The sequence below is a fragment of the Beta vulgaris genome, chromosome 7 (assembly GCF_026745355.1).
Source record: "Beta vulgaris subsp. vulgaris cultivar EL10 chromosome 7, EL10.2, whole genome shotgun sequence".
NCBI lineage: Eukaryota > Viridiplantae > Streptophyta > Magnoliopsida > Caryophyllales > Amaranthaceae > Beta > Beta vulgaris.
Genome location: NC_079208.1, coordinates 60862741 through 60882997, shown reverse-complemented (window position 1 = coordinate 60882997; position 20257 = coordinate 60862741). Strand labels below are relative to the sequence as shown.

The following is a 20257-nucleotide window of genomic DNA, read 5'->3' as shown; positions in this document are numbered from 1 at the left end:
TACTATTTATTTGAACCTATCAACTTTTCATGTAGGGGTCTAGGTGTCTAAGGACAGAAGCCGTAATTTTTTTGAATTGAGATTGTCTAAATCAAATTGAGTTTGAAATGAATTGGACTTGTTATAGAAAACTCATAAAAAATTAAGTTGAAAAAATAAAGTTTAACGATCAAAAATTATTAAAAGAGATGGTCTAATTTTAATAAAAAAGTAGACCTAGTCATTAAATGAATTAAACTAGTCATCGAAATTAACTTAGTCATTTGGGCTAATTCTCTTTTTAATATTGAACTTATCATTGACTAACTTTAATTTAAAAATAGGTGGTCTGTTACAAGACAAACTCCAAATTATATTATTCAAATTGAGAATAGGCAAATTATATCACGTGTTTATGAGTCTTGTATCAAGTATTGAGCTTTTTTTAGATTCATTAGCTTGCAAAATAAATGTTGAAGTTTATTCATGAATTTGGTATAGTGTATGGAGATGAATTTGGAATTAGATTCTAGTGATGACTATAAATTGACATTCATCCATAACTGATCAGTTAATTTTCTATGAAGAATAACTTTAAATCGGATTTTGTTGAAACATTATGATTTAGCTAACAAATTAAATATAAATGTATGGAGTATATTTGGATGTTTATGAACATTTGAGCAACACATGATAGGCAAAAGAGTAATGATAAAGAGATTATGAAATTGAGGGTTACTTTATTTTGCCCTCATAATAATCATGATTGTTAATGATATTCCAGTTTAAAGTTTGGTCAATTATTAATATTTGATGGGGTTGAAAAGAGTAAGAAGTGTAGTAATTATCACAAACTCATTCAGAATCATAAGTATAAGCGTTGGCAGTTATTCGTGGCCTCTACGAGGGGAAAGTGCAAAATCATAAGTGAGTCCTCACTCCTCAGGCAATCAGGCTGGTCCACCGGCATGTTTGTTGGTTGCTTCCTTCGGTGACTAATTTTTGTTTGTGTTTAGGTATCAAAACTCCACCACCCTACCACTCTACCCCATTTATGATTTATGGCTAATGAATATCAAGATTTAGAAAGAAGTTACAGCCATAAATATTTGAGAGAGAAAATATTACCATAACTATTCAATCATTGTTACTTCCATTTCTTTAATTGTTATACTTTTAATATTTTTCACTATTTATAAATTTTACATTGACTCTAGTTTGTAATTTGTATGTGAGGAAAAATAGAGTCGTTATTTACATGTGTATTTATGTATTTACCTTGACTATTCACATGTGTAACTTTGACTTATAAACAAAGAGATCTAGGTGGTGACACTAAATTGTTTTTATCTAGGTGGTGATCATTATACTACTACCTCTGTTTTTTTAGTTGACCTGTTTTCATTAGGCACACATGTCAATACATTATTTTAAACCTTTATATCTCTAATTATCAATAAGCAATAATTACAAAAGGTTGATATTACGAAAAGATACATTAAGAGAAATCTAACAATATTCCACATGATGACTATATTTTTCCTTAAATACAAATCACAAAAGATAGTCAAAGTTACACATGTGAAGAGTGTCAAAAGTTAAAACGAGTCATCTCAAAAAACGAATGAAGTATTTCTTAGTTCATGTATAATTGTTCTGTTCCCTTAAACAAAATATTCGCTCCCCGGCCCACTACCTATAATGGGCCCTCCACTTACAGAATCTCCTACACTCTACTAAATCAACTTTTTTTTTTTTTTACATTTACTATATATGAAAAAATAAGTTATGATAAATTCAAATAAGAACTGATATATATGTTCATATAAGTTTAATTAAGCAAAAATATGATCAATTAGTAGATTATGGACCAAGGTGTAGGATGAGCATCCTACACCAGCTCCAAAACGCAAGGCAATAAGAATGAAACACACCATTCAATATGCAAAAAAAGTAATTGATTTGACAGCTAATGTACATTCCCATTACATCCAGTGTACATGTCAAAAATACAAAAAGTAACTGATTTGACATTTACTGTCCACCATTTAATAACTGATTTGATGTCCCCCATATACTGTTCACCACTTCTCTCTTTTCCACACTCAACCTCCTTGTACATTCTTGGCTTCGTGGTTGTTCATTAACAAAATCAAAATGTACAATAACAGCCCCCCAGCTGAAAGTAACCCAATTCCTGAAGCTGATGTCAAGTGAGTAATTTGCAATCTTTGTACACTGGGTGTGTTGATGTTTGTTCACTAATGAAATTCAATATGTACAATTACAGTCTCATACCGAAATTCACCACTTCTCTCTTTTCCACACTCAACCTCCTTGTACATCCTTGGCTTCATGGTTGTTCATTAATAAAATCAAAATGTACAATGACAAACCCCCAGCTGAAAGTAACTCAATTCACTAGTAGAATAAATGCTATTTGCTGCGGTAAAAAAGTGGCATAATGTTGCGGTTTTAGGCGCGCAGCAATTAAGAGGGCAGTAATAGGTAATAATAATATTGTTGCGGTTTAAAACAGCAGCAATATCTACAAATATTGCTGCGATTTTTAGGCCAAATCGCAGGAATATTTGTAGATATTATCGATTTAACAAGGAGTATTGCTGCGGTTTTGGGCCAAAACCGCAGCAATAAGTCCTGGTAACCAAAAAAATTTTTTTTTTTTTTTTTTGCATTTTGCAATTAAATTTGAAAATTTAAAACCATGCAACTAACCCATCCACTATCCACCAAATTTGTAAACAAACTGAAAATAAAATAACATATGAATCTCATTAATATATAAAGATAAAAAAAACTAATTACATACATGATACAAAAGATTAAAAAATAAAAATAAATAAACAACCATTACAATTTGATGAATAATTACAAAAATATAATAATAAAAAAAATATATTAACATAACTGATTCCTAAAAAAAAAATCTAAAAACAGATTAAAAAAACGAAAAAATATCCTAAAACAAATCTAAAAAAACGAAAAAAGGAAACGAAAAAAAAAAGTAAAAAAAAATATAGATCTGATACATTTCTAGTTGATGGTGCGGTGAACGAACGGACGAAAACACCAGTTTAACGAACGAACGAGGAGAAAAACAAATCTAAAAAACGAAAAATAGTACATTTGTCGATGGTACGGTGAACAACAGACTAAAAAAACTAGCTTCTCGAACGAACGAACAAAGAGGGTGGATATGGCGCCGGTGAACAAACACCCGGTAGATCTGAGGAAAACAAATGTTAAGACTCCCACTGTCAAAAGAAACCAGTCAAACGTCCGACTAAGAAGATGACGGGCTCCGTCGCTGGTTAGGTGAAAGAAAAATGAAAAGAGAATCAGATCTAAGAAGATGACGGGCTTCGTCGCTGGTTGCGTCGCTGCAATAGTCGACGGCAATGGTCGAACGGCAATGGTCGAACACTCTGGTCGCGTCGAACACGAGAGGCGAAGGTTGAGAGTGGCTTCGTCGCGTCGTTGCTCCGCTCGAAAGATGACGGGCATCGTCGTTGCTCCGTTCGAAGGCTGACGGGCTTCGTCGCGTCGCTGCTTCGTTCGAATGATGACGGGCTTCCTCGCGTCGCTGCTCCGTTCGAAGGACGACGGGAGGCTGAGAGATGGGGAGAGATGAAGAGAGATGAGAGAGATGAGAGAGAGGCGTTGAGAGGGTGAGAGAGAAGTAGGTAGAGAGGCTGAATGAGGCGTTGAGAGGCAGAGAGAACGAAGTAGGCGTGTGAGTTTATGAGAGGAAAAGTGAGAGGAAAAACCCTAATGGTTGTGTTTTATATTTTTTTTTAAATGATATTGCTGCGGTTTCTGACAAGAACCGCAGCAATATGTTAAAATATATTTTTTAATATTATTTTAATATATTGCTGCGGTTCTTTATATACACCCCAGCAATATATCTGGTCAAATAATCGATTTTTTTCAAATTTTTTTTATGTTGATACAATATTGCTGCGGTTTTAGGTAGAAACCGCAGCAATATCTTTATTTTATATTTTATGTTTATTTTTACATGATATATTGTTGCGTATGGGTAAAACCGCAGCAATATCACCGCAGCAAATAACAATTATTCTACTAGTGATTCATGAAGTTGATGTCGAGTGAGTAATTTGCAATCTTTGTACACTGGGTGTGTTGATATTTGTTCAGTAATGAAATTCAATATGTACAATTACAGTCCCATACCGAAATATGTCAAGTGAGTAATTTCCATTCTTTGTACACTGGTGTGTTTGATGTTTGTTCACTAATGAAATTCCAATATGTCAATCATCTCATACCGAAATTCAATAAAATCACAATGTACATTGATGGTCATTGCTTTGATCACTGAAAATCTCTAAATGTACACTCGTAGATTATTGTACACCAAACCATATGCATTTGTACATTAAACAAATTGTTTCACGTGATGAGAGAGAAAGAGCTGGCCCACTTTTAAAAATATTGCCAAAAGTCAGCCACATGGGCAAGGTGTAGGATGCTCATCCTATACCTCGGTGCAGGATCTAATTTGCGAAATATGATATGACAATGTAAGAAAATTAGGTCTAATGAATTCAAACAAGTTCATATAAGGTTTAGTAAGTTCACGTAAACAAAATTAAGTTGAATAGAATAGTGTCTTAATACGCATATCCATACCAAAGAAGACTATTCGAGAATGAATGTAGTATTGTCTATTCTTGTCATCTTTTTTTTTTTTTTTTTACCGACACTATGGGTTGGTAACCCTCATATGAGATATAGAGAGAAAATGATATTAAATTCAATATTATAGAAGATAGAATGTCACTATTTATTATACATCTTTATATCTTTTTTATTTTTTTTTTATGGGGAGAAAAGAAAAACCTTAATTTACCCTCCTTAATCTGAAGGCCATCCTAAAACATCCTTACAGATGAGAAGAGAATAATCAATACAATAAGGAGGAAACTTAAATAACACATCTGAAGAGAGATGACCCTTGTGTGCCATGAAATTCGCTGCACAATTGGCCTCCATGTAACAATGTTGAAACGATACTTCATCAAACCGTTCCAAAAGAGAACCTGCATCCACAATAGTATTAGCAATGGACCACGATATGTTAGAATTAGGATTTATGGAGTTAATAACCGTGAGATTGTCTCCTTCGATGATAATTTTCTTATGGCGTGTTCGGCACAAGGTTTTTAAGTAGCTTTTAGTGTCTTGACTCGATCAAAACACTAATTAGAAAAAATAATAGTGTTTGGCAAGGTAGTGGTGTGAGTAGCTTTTAGTGATACAAGTAGTGTTTTAGTAGTGTTTGTTAAAAGCTACAATTTGTACCTTTTGGGGTGGTGTGGTATATAAATTATGTATTAAAGTTTTGTTTGAGTTTTTAACTAGTTATTCTTAAACAACTACTTTGGCAGCTTTTTTTACCGAACATCAATATTTTATACTGCTACTTAGACAGCTAACAACGATACATCAACCACTAACAACTACCAACACAATTAACAACTACTCTCACAACTAAAAGCTACCACCACAACTATTGTTGCCATACACGTCCTTAATATAGAACAAAATAGCTCTTATAATGCCTTCAAGTATCCCCATAACTTCCGCCATAAGAATCGAAGGAGGACCTAAACCCTATTGGAGGCTAGCATAATAAAAAAGATGAGAGAGAGAGAGAGAGAAACTAGAGAGAGAAATCCCCCCTCAAACCCCGCTGAAGCCTGGATTCAGGTAACCCGTCGGAGAACCTCACCCCCTTCCAAACCAATGGCAACCAAAACAATCTTCATCAACTTCATCCCCCTGGATTCTAGAGAGTCAGACATCGAAAACCTTTTTTACAGATTCGGACCCATCATTAAAATCTATATCCCTCCTAAGACCACCCCAAACCACAAACACAGATACACTTTCATAAAATTCCTCACCTCCACCTCCATGAATGCGGCGATAAAGGCCATGAACGGGCTAAAATTGGAAGGCAGAATCTTGCTTGTCCAACCAGCTCGTGTTGACTCACATGAACAACGCCTCCCTTATTCACCCCCTCCAGGCCAAAAAAAGCCACCAATACCACACAAACAATTCCGGCAAGCCACAAACCCATGTCCCAGAGACCATCGGACCTACAAAGAAGTCTCAGAAATAAACATACCGCCACCACTTCACAACACAAACCAAAATCGTCCTTCTCACCTCCCCCCTCCTCCGCCGAACCAGCCACCTCCTCCCCCCCCACCTACTTACCCCTCCCCAGCAAAAATCATATATAACCCCTCCCAAGCCCGTATCATGAGCTCCAAAATGTTAGGCAAAGCCACTGAAGAAGCCAGGAACAATTCCTCGGCTGAGGACATTGATGGCGAAATAGTAACCATCATCCAAGGGCATAAAAATGAGGACAAAAATGATTTCTTTGCAAGAAGCGTTGTTGCATTGGCGCATAGTTTCTCATCTTCTGACATAATCCTGGGGAATATCCTCGCGGAAGGTGTTAATTGCTTATCCATCAAGCCCATGGGAGGAATGCTTCACCTATTAACTTTCGACAGCATGGAAGACAGAGAAGAAATGCTAAAAAGCCAATGGCTTGACAGATGGTTTATGGAAATTCGAAGTGTTAATGACTCAATCTCAAGTGCATGGAGAGAAACATGGCTTGTGGTATATGGAGTTCCCATCACTGCATGGAACTATGAAAATTTCTTCCACATTGGAAGTATCTATGGCAAAGTCAAATCTGTCAATTATGGGAACTATGACTGTGCCCAAGTCTTAGTGGTTACAGATTGTCTATTCAAAATCAATTGTCAAATCCTAATGGAAATTGATGGAAAGCGACACGAGATCTTCACGTCAGAAAATTCCACCTCTTACCCAATGGCCTGCCCAAGGAGACACCCTCCAGACCCAAAGGAGACCATTTCTGATAGCACTGAGGAATTCTTAGGCGGAAATTTTGATGACGTCAGACAAGGTACTCCCTTTTCCCCTGAACCACCAATTCCAATAAACTTCCAGCCGCCTCTTGAAGTGACCCAGAACATATCATTAAATGCAATAATTCAAAATGTTGGCTACCAAGACATTAATTCCACCCCCTCATATTCTAATCATTCTAAATCCGCCCCCCAAAGAGTAAAAACCCCTCGAAAAACTACACCTCATAAAATCCAAAATTCTACTTTTCAAGATATTGGCCTGACTTTCCCATGTGAAAACCACGCTCAGTCTCTATCCTCTGGGCCCCTCCCTCTACAGCCCAACAACCTCTTTTCTCAAAACTTGCCCCACACATCATCCTCCTCCAACACCTCTGGACCTCTTTTCCCACCCGGTTTTGAAGACCAAATCCCAACCCCAATTAAACTGGACCAAGAAAATAAAAGAAAAAGAAAACTCCTCAAGAAAAAGAAAAACCGCCTCATGAGGGCAGCAAAAACAACACCTCCCCTCCAAACCTATCCCTCATCTAAACCACACAAAAACAGCCATATGACCCATCACATCTCCACAGACGATGTACTCCTCCTAGCAGAACAAATTGGCCTAACCTTTGATGGTCCAGATTCCGAGCTCCGCAATAGGATAGAATCTATCCTAGCCCAACATATGAAAGATTGGGCTTTGATTAACCCCTCACAACCAATCAAGAAAACATAATGATTGCCCTCTCCTGGAATGTTAGGGGACTCAATGCAAGAGTCAAGAAAAGTACCCTCAAAAAACTTATCTCCTCACACTCACCAAAAATTGTCTTCATACAAGAAACAAAACTGGAGTCAATTGACCATAAAACCATCCTTCAATGCTGGAATTCAAATGATATAGACTGGAAGATGAGCCCTTCAGTTGGTAATTCAGGTGGCCTACTCACTATGTGGGACAGGAATTTTTTCCTTTTGGAATCCTCTCAAAATGATCGTAATTGGGTTGCGCTCAAAGGGTCGATACTCCCAAATAACTTCAAATGCTCACTGATAAACATTTATAACCCCTGCTGCCCTGACCTGCGGCGAGGAGTATGGAATGAAATCACCACATTCTGCCAAAATCACAACCTTCCAACTTTCATCATGGGGGACGTTAATGAGGTGCTAGACCTATCGGAAAGGGGTAGTAATCTGGGCTCCCAAGCTACAATCGATGATTTCAAAAACTTCATCCAATTGAATGACCTTATGGACATTCCTCCAGATAATGGAAAGTACTCGTGGTTTAGTGGTAACTCTCGGAGTAAATTAGATAGACTATTGATAAACCCTGAGTGGATCACCCTCTTCCCAAAGCTGAAAACCAAATTCCTCAATCGGTCAATATCCGATCATCGTCCTATATTAGCCTTATCCTCTGAAACAAATGATGGCCCAAAACCCTACCGCTTCATCAACAGTTGGATCACCCACCCAAACTACAAGAAAACCTTAACCCAAGCATGGACCTCAGCCCGACCCCTACCACTCCCTGATAAACTCAAAAGCATAAAAGCCACTCTGAAAAAATGGAATAAAGACGAGTTTGGAAACATCGATGAGAACATCTCCATGCTGGAAAACAAAATCCAGGAGCTTGATAATTGGGCCTCCAATCGACCTTTAGAGGAGTCGGAAGTTGGGGAAAGGAAACAAGCCCAAGCGGAGCTATGGACTTGGCTAAAAAGAAAAGAGATACTATGGGCCCAAAAATCCCGAGCATTATGGCTAAAATCCGGGGACAAAAACACTCGTTTCTTCCACATCACAGCCTCGAACCGTAGAAGGAAAAACACAATATCCACTTTGCTTGTCAATGGCAAAAGAATCGACAACCCAAACTCAATAAAAAAAGAAGCCACAAAATTCTTCAAATCCCTCTTCCACGAGCCTCACCCAAAAAGACCCCTCTTCTCCAACCTAGATTTCAAACAGTTAAACCACACTCAAATCACAGCCCTCATCGAACCTTTTGATCACCATGAGATCGATACTGCCGTCTCCTCTTGCGCATCGGACAAGGCCCCGGGACCGGATGGTTTCAACTTCAGATTTATTAAAGATGCATGGGACACTATAAAAAATGATATATACCATATGGTGGAAGATTTCTGGGTCACGGGATCTCTTCCACGAGCATGTAATAATGCTTTCATAGCATTAATCCCAAAAATTGGTACCCCACAAGAACTAAAAGACTTCCGACCTATCTCAATGGTTGGATGCCTTTATAAAATCATTGCAAAGTTGCTTGCCCGACGAATTCAATCAGTCATGGATTCTATAATCAGCCCGGCTCAATCCTCCTTTGTCAAGGGGAGGCAAATCCTCGATGGTGCACTGATTGCAGCCGAAATAATTGACTCTTGCAAACGTGATCATAGGAAGGCTGCCATCCTAAAGCTAGATTTCCACAAGGCATTTGACTCGGTGTCTTGGAGTTTTCTCGAATGGGCTTTATCTCAGATGAACTTTCCGCCCAAGTGGATCTCATGGATCAAAACCTGTATTTCCTCAGCCTCTGCCTCAGTATTAATAAACGGTTCTCCTTCAAAACCTTTCCAGTTTAAGCGGGGTTTGCGTCAAGGGGATCCTCTCTCCCCCTTTTTGTTTGATATAGCTGTTGAGTGTCTGCATCTAGTCATCACCAAAGCAGTGTTCCTCAATCTCTGGACAGGTCTCGAAGTATGCAAAAACGGGCCATCAATATCACATCTACAATACGCAGACGACATTGTTATCTTTTGCACTCAGAATTTGGATTATCTTCTCAACATCAAAAAAGTTCTTATCTTGTTCCAACTAGCATCGGGCCTGCAGGTAAACTTTCATAAAAGTCAGATTATTGGTATTAACACTTCTCCCTCTTGGTTAAAACTTGCAGCAGATTCCTTGCTTTGTAAGACGGGGACGCTACCTTTCACCTATCTGGGTCTACCAATTGGTGGCCCACCATCCAGATTATCGCTCTGGGATCCGGTTATTAAAAGAATGGAGCAGAAACTTTCATCATGGAAAGGCAGGTTACTGTCGATTGGAGGGAGGTTGACCCTAATAAAAGCTTCTCTCTCAAACCTCCCTCTATTTTATATGAGCCTCTTCCCAATTCCAGCAGGGATAATGAAGAAAATAATCAAGATTCAAAGAACTTTCCTGTGGAGCGGAAATTCGGAAAAAAGGTCTCTCCCCCTAGCTGCCTGGTCGGTCTTAGAACTTCCTAAGAAATATGGAGGTCTAGCCATTGGAAATCTCCTCAATCGTAATCTAGCGCTGTTGTTTAAATGGGTATGGCGGTTCTTCACTGAACCAATGGCTTTATGGCGAGGGGTGATCGAATCAAAATACAATCTCTCGCGAACCTTTTGTGTCACAGACCTTCAGTCGAGGCAAAAGGGGGGTCCGTGGGCTAGCATCTGCTCTTCAATACTCAATAATTCATCCGCGAAAGATCTAGCTCTAAGGGGTATTCGAAAGAAAGTGGGTAATGGACTCAACACCTTGTTTTGGCAGGAGAAATGGATAGGTACCGCTCCTTTAAAACTGCAATTTCCAAGACTATACTCCATATCTCAAAACCAGTACCACTCGATTGCTGCTATGGGTTTTTGGGACGGCCTCTCTTGGCAATGGAACTTCACTTGGCGCAGACCTCTTAGAATCCGAGATCAAATAGAGCGGGAATCACTTCAAAAACAACTTAATGAGGTTTGCCTATCCCGAAGTATAAAAGATGAGCTGATCTGGGAGCCGCATATCAGGGGAGAATTCTCAGTCAAGTCCTTTTCTATGGAACTAATAAAAGCTCAACCTTCAATTCGCACTGATGCAATTTGTGGTGTATGGAAGGGATTGGTGCCCCACCGCATTGAAATCTTCTCTTGGTTGGCGTGTCTGGGAAAAATAAACACTAAAGCTAAACTCGCGAAACTCCAAATCATCTCTCCAGAGGAAAATGTGTGTCTTTTTTGTTCGAGCAGCCCGGAAACAGTCGATCACCTTCTTCTACATTGCCCGCTATCATGGGAGGTTTGGTGTTGGTGGTGCAATCTCTGGGACTTCAATTGGATTGCCCCTTCCTCACTCATGGATAACCTTTCTCAATGGCAAAGACCAAACCTCAAGGCTCATTTCAAAAAAGTATGGTGGGCAGCTTTCTTTGTGATTATATGGACACTTTGGAAAGAGAGAAATGAAAGAATATTCAATAACACTTCTTCCTCTAAGAAGGCTCTATGCGATTTAATACTTCTCCGACTTGGATGGTGGATCTCAGCTTGGGGTTCTTTGTTTCCTTACTCCGTTAATGAAATCACTCGAAATCCTTCCTGTCTAGCATGGTCCGAAATCTGCCCCTCAAAAACTCATCATGGCCCTTCCTTACCAAATTCAAGCTGGAGTGCCCCTCCCCCGAATTATCTAAAATGGAACGTGGACGCCTCTCTTACCTCAACTTCTCACTGTTCAGCTATTGGAGGAGTTCTCCGGGATAGCCTTGGAAAATTCATATGTATGTTCTCGGCTCCGACTCCGCTTATGGAGATCAACAGCGCAGAAGTTCATGCCATCTTCAGAGCAATCCAGATCTCAGCAGCAAATGACCTTACGCGCCACAGTAACATCATCATCGAATCGGATTCTCAAAATGCAGTCAAATGGTGTAATTCGTCAGGAACTGGACCATGGAATCTCAATTTCAAGATCAACTTCATCAGAAACGCAATGTCATCATGGGAATCTCTTTCCATAATTCATCAAGTGAGAAGTTCAAATCATGTAGCAGACTCCTTAGCTAAACAAGGACTTCATAGAAAATCTGAATTCCTTGCATGGTTGTAATCTAGCACTACTGGAATACATCTATGTAATAGATTATACCTTGGGCTGTGTTAGCCGAGAACATTAATAAAAGCTACATAATTATCAAAAAAAAAAAGAATCGAAGGACCATTTGTATCTCTATCAGGTTTGCCAATTCTTATAAAGTTACTCTACTATCATCCAATTTATATGGAACAATTAAATGAGCTGCTAATATTCAAACTTCAAACTTGAGGTTTCAGTTTGAAACGTGAGAGCACGTAATCTGTAGTTACATTCATGACAATGCGTTTTCTTACACGTGAAAGAGAAATATAAGAAATTTTATTCTTCAGCAAAATGTTATTGCCCGACAGATCCATGAATAGAATATGACAATATTTAAAACGACGTCATATCTTCAATGGTTTAATTATTCAATTCATCTGCCTCTCTTATTATTAACTTAATTAATTAATAGGGGCTCTAAAATGGTTAGATTAATAATGACAAAATTTCATGCTGGGTCATGCCAGATTGCCAGGCACGTCCAAAAGTTCTAATTTGTGTACTTGTTGCGTTTAATAATATATATTACTTCCTTCATCCCAAAATATAGTTCCCGTTTCTATTTTGAGAGTCAAATTTAAAAAAAATTTGACCAAATATTCTTACTAATGTATAAAAAAAAAAAAAACATATTCATGAGGGGTCTTGTTAGATTCGTCTCAATGTATAAATTCGTAATATCAACTTTTTATATTTTTGCTGATAAGAAATAGCAGATATCTTAAGTCAAAGGTACGTCTTGGAGACTATGCAAAATGAAATGAGAACTATATTTTGAGACGGATGGGCTTTACCAGCCAATGTGCTGGTAGTTCCTACAAGGCTAGTAGCCTTGGTAGGGGTTAGCCCTTGAGCTGACTTAATTTCTTAATAAAAAAATATTTTGAGACGAAGGATGTAGTAGTAATTTAAAAAAAATCAAAAAATTGTGCACTTTCATTCAATTCAGAAGTGATATCTAGTGCCTTTAATGGTCAGGAATTATTTTTAAAAATAATTCTCTAGGTGGCACAGGCACAGTGGCACCAAAGTTCATGAAGTTTTGAATAAGTAAGCAGATAGTGCATTTGTATATAATTTGGTATGTACACACGAATTAGTCAAGATTCAAGAAGGAACACTGCTACAATTAAAAAATTATCTGGATGCATTATAATAGATTTACTGTACGTGTAGTTCTTGGCAGTGATTGCCACATATCACATATGAATCATAAATTTTACTCATAATTGTATGAGATCTAGCTAAAATAATATAATATACATATCTCATGCATCAATCTCGTTACAAAACTATATAGTACAATTTCTATTGATTAGTCCAAAAACTGTCCAATTTTCCAATAATACTACTATCGTTTTAATTAAGTTACGACATTTTAAAAATTACTTCCTTCGTTTCAAAATAAATAGTACATTGTGATTAAAACGGACTCCTAGGCAAAATTTCATAAGTATGTTTAAGTAGTATAAAGGAATGTAGATTAATTCTAGTGGTCCCATGTGAAAAGGAGGGAGAAAGAAAAAATTGGGGACCACATGTATTAATTAAGTAAAATGGTAAAAGTGTAAGGCAAAAGTTACTAAATAAGGAAAAAAAAAAAAACAATGTAGCATCTATTTTGAAACACCCATAAATAGACAATGTAGCATCTATTTTGAAACGGATGAAGTACAAATTTTTAGGCAAGTTTTGGAAAGGAAAGAGATAAAGAAAGAAAATAAAAGGATTCAACATGATATGAGAAAGATAGAGAGAGGTTATTACCCAAAATGAGAGTGTCACAACTAAATTGAAACATCCTAAAATAGAAAGTGTTACAATAAACTAGGAGTGTTTCGCGATAGCAATAAGAAAAGACATAGCTTGAGAGCTAGTCAAAATCAACTCGATCAGTAAACTTATATACACGCTGCTCGAGTAAGCTTAAATAGATTTCGACCATAACTCGAGATATTAGCAAGTTAACTTAAAATATTAGGCACTCCATTTGAAAACTCGTGATAAACTCGAAAACTTCATTATTACTTACTACAAAAAGTAAATGCTTAAATCCAACATAATATCTGCCCTAAGGGTTCTAATCAAATAAGACAATTTACGAGTTATTCGAAATTGACTCAATTGAAACCCGACTCAATCAATACTCAACTCGCGTGAGATTGACTTCAGAAATTAATAGTCAAATTGAGCTAACTTAAACTCGAAGTCGACTCGTATCATTATCTCCCCTAATAGTGCCTATCAAATTAGCTATATGGAGAGGTCTTTGATAGAGACATTTTCCAAGGAAAACTCATTTCCCCATTTTCCGTGTTTGTTAGACAAGGGATTTAGAACGGAAAAATAAGGTGGAAAAGAATTTGCCATCATCTTGTAAATATTTTCCTCTCAAATCTAAAGGAAAACAATATATTCCTCCACTCTTTCAGGTTGATAGTTTTCCATCAAATCAAACAAAGGAAAACTAATATCTATTTAATTACATTTTTCATGAAAAACTGTTTTTTATCGAAATGTTTTTCATCTAAACAAACACACTAGTGAAGACACTAAATGCTTATCCCTAGTGTTTCCTATGAATCATTTTTCTCACAAAACTAAGTTAGATGAGTAATATTTGAACCAAAAGAGGCTAGAAGTCTAAAAGGCTCAGATTACTCTTTCATCAGTTTTTTTCTCGAATATTAATCTAATAACCTTATATTTCATACATTTAGTTTAGTTTACCCACTTACTTTTTGGATTATCATTTATAAGTTTACCTATTTTTTTTTTTAAATAATAATTTAGTTTACCCACTTACTTTTTTATAATTATCATTTACAAGTTTACCTACTTTCATCAGTTATAAGCACAAAAAAGCCATAAAGAAAGATACGGCATGACTGATATAAAAAAACATACAAAAGAGAGTTATTCAATATTCTAATTTACATTCGACATTTGTACTTAAATACAAACTTAAGCTGTAACGATTGTTGTTCATCTAGACAACCCCTGATAGTAGATTGGTAGAACCATCTCCACCCGTGGTTTTTACCCACCTTTATTGGGGTTTTCCGCGTCACCATTTCTGTGTGTTCATCCCTTGAATCCCCTTCGCATTCATTCCTTGCATCGATGATAACATTTATTATCTGGTTAAATCGTCCCTAATTTTAATTTTGTCGTAAGAGGCAAATTTTAGCATAAACACTAGGATCACCGGATCAGTTTAATTCATAAAGAGAAATCTTACAGTCACTAATCTTACAATAGTTCATGTGCATATGATATATGTCAACTGGATATTGCTACGTTGGTTGGAAGGTAAATATACAGGTAATAACCATCATGTAAGTCACATGGTACCATTTAATGTGAAAATGACCCAAGATTGAGCTTGAATCTGTTTTATACATAGAATTAACAAACTAGCTTAAGATAACGGGTATTTCTCCTGTTCTTAAATAGAGTTATAAAAAAAGAGGAAAGATAATATATTTTCTTTTGTTATGTAATAATTATGTATGGAATAATTATAGGTGGATGTCCAACCTTTTGCATTACCTGACCTTTGACATCTCCTTGTGACTTTTCGCATTCCGTAAACTCTCCCATTATTCTGTATATATATATATGTACCCCATGAGGTGAATAATACAACCTAACACGTTATCAGCATGATTGTCTAATTAGAGCTATTCGTTTTGCTCAATCAGTATTACTCAGTACTTATAACTCGCGGCAAAAGGTACACATCTAATACTTACTATATATGTTCTGATCATCACTAAATTATTATTGCAATGTTATACCGATTCTTGTTTGGATTGATTTCGTGTGATTTATAGTGTAGATTTTACGAAGTATTATATTACAACAGTACTAGTTCGTCTTGATTCACTACTCCCAATTACTGTGTCGGTCGGTTTTGTATTCAGTAGGTTTTGTTTTGCTTTATACAATTTATAAGTCACGAGGGGATGTCAAAGGTCAGGTAATGCAAAAGGTTGGACATCCACCTATAATTATTCCATACATAATTATTACATAACACTCCCCCTTGGATGTCCAACATATAAAATATGACTTACAATGCGCATAAGATGATGCACAAGTCACAAATCAGGGGTGTTTCTATATATATGTTGCATAGTCTTGATTTTAGTTCTCCTTGTTTTATTAATTTATTGTAGTTATGATCTTCTAGTTTGACATGCTTTTAGATTCCCCTTTATTACATTACAACCGTTATATGATATAATTGTAGTCGCACAGGCCACAGTTGAACAAATAAACAAAAGCAATTTTTAATAGTGAATAGTTGTATAAAGTTAGCGTAGCAATTAACAGTACAACAACAATAGTTTTTTTGATTCTTTATATGATTATACATGTGTCAAGAAAATATGGAGTTCTGGGAATTCTTAATGCATAGTACTACACCTAATGTTTTCCATACAGTGTTTATATTATTATTTTAATGATTGTTGTATAATTTGATCGTTGTATGATTATATCATAATTCCACAGCATTGTACATATTGGTCTCATTGTTTAAATATCAGTGATTTTTTTTTTTATCATCATTCTAGCACTTACTTCAAACTACTTCTGTTAATACACTTTCTAAATTATAAAGTTGCAATCATTGTCAATGAAAATCTGAAGACTTGTAGAATATATAAAGAAGCATAGATTCTCAAATCAAACTACAAAATGGCCAGTGTTAGACAGAACTACTATTTTATGAGGCAAACTGTTTTCATAATGCGAGAATCTGGAGAATAAGTATAGAATATAAATGGGCTCGGACGTTATTGTATGTTTTAATTCTATTACTAATCTCAACCATAATTGCAACGACTGAGTATTATTGAGTAGGTTTGATTCATTAATAGTGGTTTTCCATATAGTATATGTTTATTGGATCCTATTTAATTTCCTCTTGCAATATTATTTTGTATAGTGAATTATGTCAAATCTCGCGAAACTTGAATTTGTGGCTCTTGATATCACTGGAAAAAACTATTTATCATGGGTATTAGATGCTGAAATCCATTTGGCTGCAAAGGGTCTTGGTAATACTATCAAGGCCGGAAATAATGAATCGGATCAAGATAAGGCCAAAGCTATGATATTCCTTCGCCATCACCTTCATGAGGCTCTAAAGAATGAATATTTAACTGTTAAAGACCCAGAGGTGCTTTGGAGTAATTTAAAGGAAAGATATGACCACCAGAAAACTGTGATACTTCCCTCAGCTCGTTATGAATGGCTAAATTTAAGACTGCAAGATTATAAATCTATCAGTGATTACAACTCAGCCATGTTCAAATAACTTCTAAACTGAAACTATGTGGGGAAAAAATAACTGATGATGAGATGTTGGAAAAGACTTACACACCTTTCACAAAGATAATCTCTTTTAAGCAAACAATATCGTGAAAAGGGTTTCACGAAATACTCTGAACTCATATCTTGTCTACTTGTGGCTGAACAAAATGACGAGCTATTATTAAAAAACCACGAGTTACGACCTACTGGTTCTGCACCATTCCCTGAAGCGAATGCTGCATCCCATGATGGAAAGACAATAAATAATAAAGACCATGCCAGTAGCAGGGGTCGAGGCCGTGGTAGAGGTGTGGCCGTGGAAGAGGATATAAACCTACTAGAGGTCGAGGTGGTTATGGACCTAGTGGAGGTCGAGGTGGTTATGGACCAATAGAGGTCGAGGTGGTTACTCCAAGAACTCCTATTCTCACCAGAAGTGGGACAATAACAATGGTACCAAACACGAGAAGGATAATGCGACCAGTGTGTGCTACCGTTGTGGAGGAAATGGTCACTGGTCTCGTGTATGTCGTACCCCAAAGCATCTTATTGATCTCTACCAGCAATCATTGAAGCAAAAAGGAAAGAAGGTAGAGACAAATCTTGTGTTCGAGGACGGTGAAGGTGATTTTGCTCATGACAATGCAACACACTTGGAATTAAGTTGCTGATTTCTTCACCACCCCCGAAGGGAATAATTGAGATTTGAGAGACATGAACTTTGATCTTTTATGAATAGAACTCTAATAGTTTACGTTTATTAATCTATTTGCATTATGGACTTTACTATCATCTTTTGACATCAATTTATGACTTTATGGACTTTGTTTGGTTTAAACTTCTCAATAAGTTTTTTTTTTTTATTATTATTAGTTTGTGATTTTATCTTATTTTAATTTTTGAAGATCATGAGTACTCAAGCTCAATTAGCATTAAGAGGTGAAGATGTGTGCTTAGCAGACAGTGCCACTACTCATACTATACTTAAAAGCAAGAGATATTTTTCTCAATTGATAATGAAAAGCATAAGTGTGAGTACTATATCTGGTAGTACAAAAATTATTGAAGGCTCCGGAAGAGCAAATATATTAATGCCTATGGGAACAAAATTTGAAATTGTTGATGCATTATACTCCCCTAAGTCTCAAAGGAATTTATTGAGCTTTAAAGACATCCGTCATAACGGATATCATATTGAGACAATAAATGAAGGGAATGATGAATATCTTCAAATCACAAGCATATCCCAAGGCACCAAAAATGTTTTAGAGAAATTGCCTGCATTCTCTACTGGTTTGTACTACACAAAGATAAGTGCAATTGAAGCACATTCTATACTAAACCAGAAGTTTACTGATGACTTTACAATTTGGCATGACCGGTTAGGCCATCCCGGTTCTGTGATGATGCGAAAAATCATTGAAAATTCATGTGGACATTCTTTGAAGAGCCAGCAGATTCTTCAAAGTCATTCTTGTGCTGCTTGCTCACAAGGCAAGTTAATTATTCGGCCATCACCAGCCAAGATTTATTAATCTATTAATTTCTTAGAGCGTATACAAGGAGATATTTGTGGGCCAATACACCCACCATGTGGGCCATTTAGATATTTTATGGTTTTAATTGATGCATCAACTAGATGGTCACATGTATCATTATTATCAACTCGTAACCTGGCGTTTGCGAGACTACTTGCCCAATTATCAGATTACGAGCACATTTTCCAGATTATCCCATCAAGACTATTCGTCTTGACAATGCTGGTGAATTTACTTCTGAGGCCTTTTATAATTATTGCATGTCAATTGGAATAAGTGTTGAACATCCTGTAGCGCATGTTCACACCCAAATGGTCTTGCAGAGTCATTCATTAAGCGACTTCAGTTCATTGCCAGACCATTGCTCATGAAATCTAAACTTCCCATTTCTGCTTGGGGACATGCCATATTACATGCAGCAGCACTCATTCGCATGAGGCCAACAAGTCATCATAAGTTCTCCCCATCACAATTGGTTTTGGGTCAGGAACCAAATATCTCCCATCTACGAATTTTTGGATGTGCTGTATATGTTCCAATTGCTCCACCACAGCGTACTAAGATGGGTCCTCAAAGGAGGTTAGGAATATATGTTGGGTATGAATCCCCATCAATAATCAAATATTTAGAGCCGACAACAGGGGATCTGTTCACGGCTCGTTTTGCAGATTGTCACTTTAACGAGTCGGTTTTCCCAATATTAGGGGAGAAAACAAACAGCTGGTAAAGGAAATCAGTTGGAATGAATTATCATTATCTCATCTTGATCCTCGTACTAGACAATGTGAAATAGAAGTTCAAAAGATAATTCATTTACAGAACTTAGCAAATCAACTGCCAGATGCATTTTCTGACCCAAATAGAGTGACTAAGTCACATATACCAGCTGTGAATGCTCCTATAAAAATTGATGTCCCAGAAGGACAACATCAAGTTGCTAATGATTCAAAACCACGCTTAAAACGTGGTAGACCAGTTGGTTCCAAAGATAAGAATCCTCGAAAAAGAAAAGGAGCAACAATTGACAATGGCCAATTTGAGGATCTGACACATTCTGGTGGATCTCCAGAAGAGATCGTGGACATGCCAAATAATATTATTCCAGAAGAAATTCAGGTACCTGAAAATGAAGAGATCTCAACAAATTATGTCATGTCTGGAATAACATGGAACCGAAATAAAGTCGACGTCGATAATGTTTTTGCTATAATATAGCACTTGATGTCATGAATAATGAAGAGGATCAAGAACCAAGATCCATGGATCAGTGTAGACAAAGAGATGATTGGCCAAAATGGAAAGAAGCAATTGATGCAGAATTAAAATCTCTGGCAAAGAGAGAAGTGTTTGGACCAGTAGTCCGCACACCTGCAGGTGTTAAACCAGTGGGATATAAATGGGTCTTTGTGCGCAAGAGAAATGAAAAGAACGAAATTGTAAGATATAAAGCACGTTTAGTTGCACAAGGATTTTCTCAAAGACCTGGGATTGATTATGAGGAGACCTACTCCCCTGTGGTGGATGCGACTACTTTTAGATTCTTGATCAGCCTGG

The 20257-nt window shown here is 36.8% G+C and overlaps 2 protein-coding genes across 2 annotated transcripts; both read left to right on the top strand.

The window, feature by feature from the left end:
* Positions 1-6309: 6309 nt before the first annotated feature.
* On the top strand, positions 6310-11813 carry LOC125499417 (uncharacterized). The gene is made up of 2 exons (XM_048648191.1): positions 6310-6982; positions 7837-11813. Exons 1-2 carry the CDS (start codon positions 6310-6312, stop codon positions 11811-11813), a joined length of 4650 nt encoding a protein of 1549 aa, XP_048504148.1.
* A 4990-nt stretch (positions 11814-16803) lies between these two features.
* Positions 16804-17169, top strand: LOC125499418 (uncharacterized). Its single transcript, XM_048648192.2, has one exon. It carries the CDS (start codon positions 16804-16806, stop codon positions 17167-17169), a length of 366 nt encoding a protein of 121 aa, XP_048504149.2.
* The last annotated feature ends 3088 nt before the right edge of the window (positions 17170-20257 follow it).